Genomic DNA, 12,190 nt, shown 5'->3' on the forward strand with positions numbered 1-12,190 from the left:
CATTCATTCTTTTCAACATTTACACACAAAGTAAACGGACTTGCATACACATGACAAGCAAATAAATACAAATAAAGTGTACTGCACACTCAAAAAACAAAAACATGGTTTCTTGTCTTGTACAAAAAGAATAAAGACAATATATGCATTATTCAAATATCAAATATATTCTATATGTATTTTCATATCAATAAATAGGCTGCTTGGTTACCTAGCTGTATACTGAAAAGCAAAAAAAGGAAGAAACATAAAAGAAATAACAAATGGTCAAAAATATTGACAGCTATGTAAACAATGTTTTTATTCACATATTATGTAATACAAAAGTGGTCTACAGATGTGCTCTGCAGAACAAATACAGCGGATAAAGTTCAGTAAATTACCAAAACCAAAGACTAAGCTGTTGAATAAGGTGAACAAAATAATAAGAAAGTCTTAATAGATTTTAAACTTAGAACATCCCCTGGGAGCTGTGATTATGAGGCTTTCTCCATGTTAGGATTGTGAAACAGCTGTGCTTCTTCTAAGCAGATGAACAAGGAGCTATGGCACATGTGTTTATTTAATCAAGAATAAGGAATTGTCAGTTGTATCAACATGGGTGTTAACCATTTCTAAGAAACTTATGAGCAGTTTGCATCCTATAATACAACTATCTATGATTTAGTATAATATGTATAAAAAGGTGCTAGGATGCTCACATAAAACCTTACATATGTAAATGATAGATACCTGCACCATTGACAAGAGAGTCATGCAATTTTTTTTTTTTAATTATATCTATCTATCTTTACATATCTATCTAGACATATATACAAATATATATATATATATATATATATATATATATATATATATATATATACATATATATATACATATATATATACACACACACACATATATATATATATATATATATATATATATATATATATATATATATATATATATATATATATATATATATATATATATATATATATATACACACATATATACACACATATATACACACATATATATATATATAATTTTTTTTCCCAATGGTTACTATGCAGGTATGTATTCTTTATACAAATATATACACACACACAAATGTCAAATGCTAAACAAATTCTACTTTTCTCCTTGAAAGTAATGGTAGCTTATTTGTGGTGAACACCTCAGGACACAGACTGTCCCTTTCTCGCTCTAGAAATATTACAGTAATTATGTTTTGTGCCTGCGTACATCTTTCTACTGGCCTCTCATGAAAGTGACATCAACACACATACAGTAGTAATGGATCATCATTGTCAAGTGAGCATAAACAGATCATCATACTTGTGTTGTAGCAAATCTGGAAATCCATAGTATCCACAACATTGCTACATTTACTAATTTAATATGTCAAACTGAAAAGTAAGTACCAGCTATCAGAACAATCGAAAGGCATTCACAACAATTCTAGAACACAAATGCACAAATGAAAGAATAACGAACATAAAAGAAAATGAAGAACTTACGACTGCTACCAAGCTCTTGAAATAAAATCTTGATTTTATCGAATTCTGTGATATTTTTGTTTGTAGGGATATCCAGGGGAACAAAAGCTCTAGAGACAAAACAAAAACAAATAAATTAAATGAAGATAGAAATAAGAAAAGTAAATAACAATAAAAAACACAATAATAAAAATATACAATTATGACAAGGGTTGTTACATAAATATTTTAAAATTAGTGATGATAGCACAAAACTAATATTGGTACTAGAAGTGCAGTATGCATTTTTGAACAAATGAATATTTGCTATACCATATCTGAATGGAAACCCATTATATCACCAACTAGTCGTCTCAGTCAGGTTCAGTAGTGCCTGTGACTTTGGTAACAAAACCTGATAAATGATGATGTGTAAAAATAGGAACTTTCCACTATGAACCATTTCCTGCCATAAAAATAATGTCAACAATCCCTTATACTGAATTAATTTACCATGAAAAATTTATTTCCCTTTCCATAGTCTATAGCATACTTGCCTACTTTCAGTAGGCGACGTCCGGGAGAGGGACGTGACTAGAGGACTGGAGGGGACGGGCGCCTTGAATCGTATCATTTTAGGCCCCGGCCCCACGAGTAAATGCAGTTTTGGCGCGGGGCCAAAATGACGCGATTCAAAGAGAATCACGTCATTTTGCCAAGGGATGCAGGAGAAATGCCAGCTCTCCCGGGAGTCCGGGAGACTAACCCGAATTTCGTCCGTCTCCGTGCGCTCTTTGAAAATAATGCCCATAGTCTGCAAATTTTGTTACAGAAATACCTAGTTATTCTATTACACTCAGCTTTGTGTAATGACACCACCCTCCATTCCCCTTGTCCTGCACTAAATTAGTGATTTGTGGCTGGCGTCCATAACACAACATAAGAAGTGAGGGCTCTAGTGACACTATAACACTTTTTTTTTTTTTTTTTTTAAAAAGTCTATTTATTTTTGCAGTTGCACTACAGGTCCCATCGAGCCCTGGATGTCAGGGAATGTGGCAATTGCAGTTCTAAAAAAAAAAACAGTCATTCTCTTGTAGCCATGTGTATGCTGGCATTTGTAGTTCTTGTACTTAGTTCTATTTTTTTATTAATATTTAAATAATTTTTATATACTACATCAAGAGAATGAGGAGGACTGGTGTCTCAACAGCATGATGATACTCTTAATACCATATCATCAAGATTTAAGCATTGACACCCAATTACGTGTATGTGCGGAGTCTCACAAATCTGAAGATTGTGCAACTTATCAGAAACGTGCGATTATGGGGTTATTTTTTCGTATGAGCACATATCGCGTCTGCTTTTTTTGACAAAAAAAAAAACCATCCAATTCAGCATCAGCTTATATGTAAAATTTAGTTCAAGTGCAATATTAATTAAAACCTGAATTTATTTTGAAAATACAATCTAGTTTCCTTTAGGTGTACTTTTACCACAAAGCATTAATAACTGCTATAACTAAACACTCCTTTTCACCAGTTATCTCTGGAATATTTTAACAGTGTAGAGCAGCAATGTCTGGTGAGTTCATCCCTGGCAGCATTTGTCAATGAGAATTGTAGATGGCAAGAAATGAACAGTTGCCATGGAGACCCAGAAAAGAGTTGTCTCTTACTTAGCTGCGATGTTAGTACTGACAAGCCACAAGAGCTGAACAACAAGTAGTAAAAAGTGAACAAACACAAAACAAACACAAGAGGCATCTCTGAACCCGCTGCCTTCCTTGCACTGAATTGCAGTGAATACAGCAGGTTAAATTAAAAAGATGCTGCTGCAACACCACTCCAAACAGGTTGTGGGTTTTCCTGTTAATAGTGGTAAACATCTCAGGAAACACGTCCAGCGCTTATTAACTGCACACGCAAACATATAGAACTTGTTTTCACATGTGGCTTGCACTTTTTTTTAATGCAAACCCAACACCTGGGTACATGGGGTCAAAAATGGCTTCTTCAAATCTATTTGCTCTCTACAATTCCGTTGCAATCTACTAAACTATCCATATGGGACATTCAAGTAGGCATTGTCTGAAATTAAAGCTGTACGCTAATTTGTAATGGTTACAATCTATCACTTTGCATTTTGTTTTTATACAGTTGTTCACAAAAAATACAAAGATATCGATAAACTGCATTTCACAGACTATAATTCAAGCAAATTTTGAACTGAAGTTATTATTGAGATTATTTACAATTTGTTATAGATTCTCTATAAATACCCATCATTGTTAGTTTACCATATACACTATTACTCTTAAAACAAATTTCCTTCTCATTCCTCTTTTCTCATTTTATAGACTGACTGGGCACTACATAGAATGCTACACACTACGTGTAACATACACAATTACTTTTTCATCTTGCTCACACTGCATTTTCATTCTCTGCTAAGAAATAAACAGACAAACAAGTTTGTTTATATGTAAATATAAATTACCAATAGAAGCTGCTCTACATCCCAGAACTCATGGTAAAAGGTGAAAAAAAGACACAAATCAGTAATACTCTCTAACATTCTCAACACTGTGCAGTTTTGAGTTAATTGTAAATTACGCCAATAACAAGATAAATTTGAAATTGTAGACATAAACAGGTAATGAATGTTAATATAACTGTGGTGGTGGTCTTTGTTGGACTTTATCACTACTTGTCTTAATGTTGCTTAAAAAAGCTGTACATGGCTCTAGTTTTCAGTTCCAATTCAAATCCTTACTAGACATTTATTTGGGGGTGCTGGACATTCCTTCTGGGTGCTTTTTTTTATATATACATGTATTGTTTTTAAACATAGTGATTTAGGTCGACAATTTGACTGTCTATCTTACAACCCTGTCTACATTTTACATGTTGGCCTTTCACCTGTGTAGTCATTATGACTGTCAACATTATTAGTATCTATAATATAAATGTCTAGTGGCGTGTGTTAGTCTGTCTGTGTGTGTGTGGAAAAAATAAAACCAAGCTGCAGCGCCACCTGCTGGGCGGAGTTATACACTGACCTACTAAATTCTTAGTGTGTGTGGAAAAAAAAAATCAGAAAGGGCTGAAATTTGGTATACTAAGATGTTTTTAATTTGTGAATTTAATTTGTTAATTGTTAAAAGTGTTTATAAAGATTTTAAAAAAATATATATATATTTCTTGAAGGAGAAGTGACAGTTGGGAGTGGTTGGTGGTTGAGGCCTGGGCTATGGCCCAAATGCATGATAAGAACCTTTTTAACACCTTAAGTAGCTTGATTTGACTAGAATGCATGAGTATCATGCACGGGTTAACTTGTTTATTTATAAGGTGCCACAGATTCCGTAGCGCTGGATACAGAAGCAAGTAACAAATAGATTAGGTAATACATATAAGTAGCACAGATGAGTGTGAGTAACGCTATGGGGACTCACACAGAGTGCAGCAAAAAATGTGATGGGACGTACAAGGGAGTCAGATAGTAGACAGACATGGGACAATAGGTAGAGAGGACTCTGCTTGCAAAAGTTTGCATTCTAGAGGAAAAGGTGATGAGAGAAATTAGGACCAACTGGGAGAAAATGGAGATGGCAGGCGAGGAAGAGGAGGTGATGAATAGAATGGTTAGGAGGTGGCAGGATAGACGAGCTTAAAAAGGTGAGTTTTGAGCGACCATTTGAAGGACTGAAGATTGGGGGAAAGTTGAGTGAAACGGGATAGGGAATTCCAAAGATTAGGGACAGCACGGCAGAAGTCTTGGAGGCAAGCATGGGGAGGTAAAGAGAAGTGAATTGACATTGCGAATCGATAGCTATGGCCCATCCTAACGATAATGGGCATTCCCTGACTAGGGCACTGAAATCCACTCTGATTTCCAGCACATTTATCGGGACTTCTATGGAAGTGGCAATGAAGAATGACTAGTCCCTAGCCCCAAAAACTGGCATCCGCAGTCACCAGTGTCCATTCCCAAAAGGTAAATTGGTGTCCTCTTTCAAGGTTGTTGCATCTCAGCCATCAGAGGAGCAATTGGTCCACCCTTGGAGACAGTCTGATGAACCAGCTGGTCAATTGATGGTGATTTGTTCCATTTCAAAATAAGTTTGGTCTGTTACTCCATCGAAGATGGATGCATCTTGACTAGAACTTTTATGCAAAAGTGAACAGACACAAATTTGCAAGCTAATAATGACATTGTAAGTTCTTATAAGGAGTGGATGTTTTTCATGTGGCGAGTACGTCCTCTGGTGCAGGGGCGCACCCAGGGGGGGTTTCCTAGTCCCCAGAACCCCTGTCCTACCTGGGATGCTGTAAGATTACAGTGGTTGGCCCCTTTCCCGGGACCAGCCACTACTGCTTGTAGCTTGGGAGGATCGTCTCCCAGTCAGTCCCCTGCTGTGTGAGCACAGCTTTCTGCCGGCAGTTTGGCCCCGCCCCTTCCTCCCACACAGCCAGCAGCATGGGTGTAATGCAGGAGGCAGCAGAAGAAGGTAAGAATGTGTGTATGTGTCTGTGTATATGGCAGTTTACATATCTGTGTTTGATCCTGTGTGTGTTTGTGTATGTGTGTCAGTCTGTGTTTGTCTGTGTATATGACAGCTTACATGTCTGTGTTTCATACTGTCTGTGTTTATCTGTGCTTATCTGTGTATATGGCAGTTTACATGTCTGTGTGTTTGATCCTGTGTGTATGCGTGTGTCTGTGCTTAACTGTGTATGTGGCAGTTTACATGTCTAGTCTACGTATTTGTGTATATGTGAGTCTGTGGTTGTCTGTGTATGGGGCAATTTACATGTCTGTGTGTTTGACCCGATGTGTGTTTGTAGCCACACCCCTACACATGCTGGTCACGCCCACTGGTATTGTGGCGTGAAAACCCCCCTCATCGAATCCTGCGTTTGCCCCTGTGATGGCAATGTCAAACAGCAGTAACAGAAAGACTATCCACTGGGAAGGAGTAAGGTTGGACTTCTCGTAGTTGATGATCCAACTGTGAGACTCTAAAATCTGGGGGTCTCTTGAACACGCACTTGTAGCAAGGCCAAGGCCGCCTTGAAAAGCATATCATCCAGGTAGGGAATGACAGTTGCCCATTGTATCTCAGAAGGAGATGTTTCTGGTGAATACCCACTGCAATGTTGACAGGCAAAAGGCTAGAGACCTAAATGATAATGGTGAAACTGTAGAGCATATCTGAGGATACCCCAGTGTCCCTTTCAGATTGGAACATGTAAGTACACACCCTTGATGACTGTGAACACCATAAACTCCCCCTACTCAACATTGTTGATGACAAACTTCAAGGACTCTATCTAAAACAATGGTTTTAAAAAATATGTGGCTGCCATAGCAGCCCTTAAAATCATCACTCAGTGCAGCACGTTACAAATTAAATTTCTATTCTTCCTTACGTCTTTCTAGAGGGAGACAAAGTGCCTAAGCTCCTTTACAGCACCTTTATAACCCTTATTAAAGATGTGAGTAATCTATAAAATCATGCCCCTCTCACTCTGAAATAAATGCCTTGGTCATTTCTTAAAATAGCTATTGATTTGGGTAGAAGTTCCTGCCAGTACATGGGATGTTGACACTCTCATTAAAAGGTTTCTCCACAAAAACTTCAAAATAAACCATGTACTGTCCCAATACATGGTAACATAGTAGTACTCATCTCTGGCTGACCCCATCATCCATTCAAATGTCAATGCCTGTGTTCAGTCTGCACCCTGCTGTGTGGAAGTTGGCAGACTGAGATGCAGCTAGAACTGCAATTCTTCAGCCTGCTCCATTTATACATGGCTTGGCGGATAGTCCAAGCTGTGTTTAGAGAGAGAGACAGGCTAACAAATTAAATGCACCGTCTCCACATAGCAAGGCTCAGGGACAACACAGGTTCTGGGCTGCACTAATATTATAACAGGAAGTGGGGCTGGTCATATTAGTATACTATGGTACTGCCAGTGGGCAGTACAAAGCTAATTTTATTTTATGTTTTTTTACAAAAACCCTTCACTTCATGCACAGATGTACAGATAAAGATAGAGGACACTACAACTGCAACACACAGTAAATTTAACACATCTAGTAATGTCTGTTCACATAACAGTTTAATGTGCAGTTGTATTTATGTGACAGGTACTCTAAAATGTTTAATGCCGTTTTTTAGTAATACTAAATGCAACACTTCAGCTGCATACATTAAATACACCTGTTATATACACATCTAACATTTACTGTAAGCGGCATTACTACCCATTAAAATATTTCCCTAATGTGCCCCCACCCCCTATATGCAGCTGTTTTTCCGGGGACATCAAATAAATTTTGCCAGCAACATTAAATGGATACAGAGGGCATTGTGAACAAGAGGACCAGTCACAACAAGTGATTTATCCTCCTGTCCCCATACATCCTGGTTCTTGGCCCATGATGTGAGAAATGGAGAAACCCCAGGAAAAACAGCTCCATGGGGTAACCCACAGGACTACAGCTAAGGGGATAGGACAATTTAGGAACATATTTTCTTAGTTGGTAATTCAGCTTTAACTCAGGTTCAGCATTACTTTGTCTTACATTCAAGAAATGCAACAATTATTCTATTAAGTATTCACTTCAGTTTAAATTTGGTCTTTTTACCTTATTAAACAATGCTGTGGGTGGGGCTGGGGTGACGTTATTCATTGTCAATCGTGTCATCATGTCCCGCTCACACTCACTTGACTAGGGAAGTGGGCGGTATGCGGGAGGTTACATAGCTCTGGGAGAATGCCTACAAATTCACTGTAAACATTCCAGGAGAGCAGGCAACAATACCGAAGACCCTGAGACATTAGTGTCATATGATCCAACAAAGCCCATCAAAGAAGTGCACTGAAAAAGATTCTCAGCTGCACGGTGAACAAGCTTCTTCTAGTACTTGGGTTGTTCATACTTTCTATAATAAACATAAATAATTCATACCTGCCCATAAGATGGCTAACTTAATATAGACATGTAAAAGCTCAAAATGTAGAAGAATCTACACCACATGTTGTCTGGTTAAGAAATCTGCTTAATGTGCGCAACATGTGGGTCAGGACCCCAACGGAGTTCTTAGATTATCCTAGATAATAAGAGATTATACGACAAGCAAAGCTTATTGGGAATTGTCTCCATTGGGATCCTAGGACAATAGCACACTGACACTTGGGTTACCACTCTCAGCAGAAAAAAGGTTGAGCCTTATTGATTTTAAGGACATGTCTGTTTTTAAGGAAAAATGTGGGAACATGGTTACTTAGACATGCCAGAATCTGATTTTGCTGTACAGAGTAAGAGTTCAAGTAATTTTAAGGGTTAAGTCAAAAACTATTTAAGATTTGGCAGGTAGCATCTCAATTTAATAATGCAATTTTCTGCAACAATGAATTGACTGTTGATTAATATCCTTGTTATACCAATTCTAGTATAAATTAAAACAAATGTATTAACCTTCATGTTATAAAAAACCTCTAACCTCTGCATATAGGTCATACGTACAAGCTTGCTTGTCCAGTTAACCAGCTCTCAGAGCACATGTAATTAGACATAATTGCAAACTGGCTTCATGAATACTCAAAGAGGAAATCAAAACAAAACATGTTTTGGTAACTCCATGCAGAAATATTGTGCCTCTGCAATTTCAAGACTACAACAAAATAAATAACTGCACAACAAAATAAATAATTGAAAATTATTATAGAAAATAGGCTAAATGTCAACTATATTGTCAGTATTTAGAGTCCTGATTCTTGTATTTAAGATTTTAATGCTGCAACATGTACTTCCACCAGAAGGATTGCTCCAACACAGTTACATGTTGTCCAGCAAAGCAGCAGTTAAATATACATTGCTGCAGATTTCCCAACAGGTAATTCCATTCACTAGTGTCTGGTCTTTAAATACTTGCCTCTTTGAACAGACTTTGCCATTTGGTCTTCCTTTGACCAGACCCTGCAGTTCTCTTGAGCAACTGTTGCCATCATTTGTTGTTATAGAGACCCCTACCCTGTATTTAAGTATCTTAGTATAACTTTGCTACCCTCTAAGCTTCAGAATCCCTTGCCTAAGATACTGTGCTTAATCTTGCGCTTCAGAGACCTTCATACCTTGTGTTCTAGTGGCCTAGTACACCCATGCTCTACCTATGTAATCCTCCTTTCCAGAGACTTTTACTACCACAGTGCTAACCTGAGCTTCAGTTACTTGATATTCTTGTGCAATCCTGTATCCTGACTACCTTGCTACATCCAGCTTGTATTCCAGAGTACCACTACCAGTATTTCATCCACTTTGTCCAAGGTCCTGCTACTGTTGTCCTATCCAGTATTTCACTGACTCGCTATCTGTATTTCACTCTGTGTCCTTGCACTACTACTCACATCAACCAGGGCTACTTTTCCAGTTCATTGCTACTATATCTGTCCTGTTTCATCATCACAGATTGGTTACCATTCACTGTGGTGACCATTCTGCTCTCCAGTCACTGGGTTTACATTACATTGATTAAACGTGTGTCTATGCTACAGTATCTTGTGACTGCGACAGCAGTAACACACCGAATTGTGACATATATATCAACTTCAGGACACACATTTGCTACATTAACATTTAAATTCCATGTTTAAATTACCAGTTTAGGTGAAAAAATAGTATTCATGAATTTGCATGCCCTATAGGAAGCAAATACTGATGAGAAACTTCAAATCTACAGTATTTGCCTTAACAGAAAGAAAAAAAGGGCAAGGAGGAAGGATTAAAATGTATTCTAAAATGCTCATCCTGCTTCACTTGATCTGCACAGAAATTTAACATTATATAGTGGCATAATTTGGCAGCTGTTCCCTCACCTACATGTGTACCACTACGGTACTTTAAAAATAACAGAAAATAATAAATACTATCATAATAATGAATATATATATATATATATATATATATATATATATATATATATATATATATATATATATATATATATATATATTTCATTATTATGTTAGTATTTTTTATTTTCTGTTATTTTTAAGGTAGTCATAATTTGATCAGGCCTATATTTCCCATATTTATCAAAATAATTTAGAGGACTTTTTCAGCAACTAGGTATATTCCTTACAACCTATTCTTACATGGATTGGTTGCGTTGATCCAGAGAAATGCAAAGCAAAACCAACAAAAATTAGTTTTTTATAATTACATTAAATCATTTTCTCTTAGTTCATGGGGGACACTGGATCATGGAGTATAGAGCCTCATTCAGGGCCTGAGCACTTTAAATATTTCTAACAATTAAATACTGCTTCTTATACCTTCTGCAGGGAAATCAGTTTTTTACAGTGCCGTCAGGACAGGGTGGTTTTTTTTTTGTTTTTTGCTGGGCTGTCTGCAAACTGGAGCAGGGAAGAAGTATTTTGTAGGTAGAGTCTGCTGCAACCTCGCACCTGATGTGGGATGTTTCCCAAGGGGTGGTCTCCCCATCACTTCCGACGCAGGTTATAGCTGTGGGCGCCGTGCTGACATCGCACCATCGGGTAGGTAGAGCAGCACCAGACTGCACCCGGAGAGTGGCAAGGTAAGTCCTTCTTTCAGGCACCGATGAAGGAGATGTAAAACATGCAGTCAGCTTCTGATGGGGCCTGGAGCCTGCTAAGCAAGGACGGTGCAGAGACAGGGCTCCACTTGGGAAGCAGGGTCAGGTGGTTCAGCCTCACCGAAGGCAGACCCGCAGCACAGGGAGACTGTCCTCTAGGACGGTGGCTGACGTGCTGGGCCCTGGGGGGAGGTGGAGACCCCTGCACCATATAAGTCACCTCCTCCCAGATTGATTTCAGCCGTGTTCTGAAGATCAGTCTAAACAGGTCAATTTGCCAGCAACCCTGCTGACTCTTTACCTGCTCTTTTTCTTTTAATGTTGGATAAAGAGAGGTATATGACTACTGAATCCTGGAGGTGGGAGGTGCAGCCCCAAGCAGCATCTCTGCACTCACCTCCCTGACTGATTTCAGGTGTGTACTGAAGACCAGACATTGGGCCATGAGCTATGATCACCTTTATTTATACAGCAGCAGGTAATTACTGCTAGCTGGAGAGGGATTTGTGAAAGGATCTCTATGGTCCTCAGCAATAATGGTAATAATGATATGTGAAGGAGTTAAAAATGTTGGTATTTGCCTTAAAAATACATTCAGCATAATCGCCAGCTCCAGCCTTGAACTATCCCAAAGACCCCTAGGACAGGGGATAATGGATGATGACATTGGGAGTACTGGCTCCAGTGAAAGTTGATAAGAATAACCCATAAAAGAGTCATGAAGAGAACTAACTAGCTTTGTCAGAAGATTTATATTTACTCAGGAAAATATCAATCATGTGTTTCTATCCTATAACTAGATCAAACGTTTTTTCATGTATAAATGTAGCCCACTAACAAATGAGCACAGCTCAGTTCCATCTTGACATTGACATGTCTGTCTTGATTACTGATCTCCTGGTTAAAAAGCATCTTATCTCACTGATATCTGAAGGGACTTGATAAAGGAGAGGTAAAATTACCCTAACAGAATGCATTGGGATTGTGTTGTATCTTTCTGCACAAATTCTGCTGAGTTTTAATGTCTATTGACACCTGGTACATGTTTCAATATTGGGTACTCTATAATCAGCCTTTTTCCTGATCTTTT

At 38.0% G+C, this 12,190-nt stretch overlaps 1 protein-coding gene across 1 annotated transcript in view; it reads right to left on the reverse strand.

Moving 5' to 3' along the window:
• The window catches only part of LMBRD1 (LMBR1 domain containing 1), a 193,248-nt gene that overhangs the window by 81,340 nt on the left and 99,718 nt on the right, over nucleotides 1-12,190 (reverse strand). Inside the window, exon 6 of the mRNA XM_075202580.1 lies at nucleotides 1,509-1,597. Within this exon, the coding sequence (XP_075058681.1) occupies nucleotides 1,509-1,597 (89 nt within the window). The remainder of the gene's footprint in view (nucleotides 1-1,508; nucleotides 1,598-12,190) is intronic.

The sequence above is a fragment of the Mixophyes fleayi genome, chromosome 3 (assembly GCF_038048845.1).
Source record: "Mixophyes fleayi isolate aMixFle1 chromosome 3, aMixFle1.hap1, whole genome shotgun sequence".
Lineage (NCBI taxonomy): Eukaryota > Metazoa > Chordata > Amphibia > Anura > Limnodynastidae > Mixophyes > Mixophyes fleayi.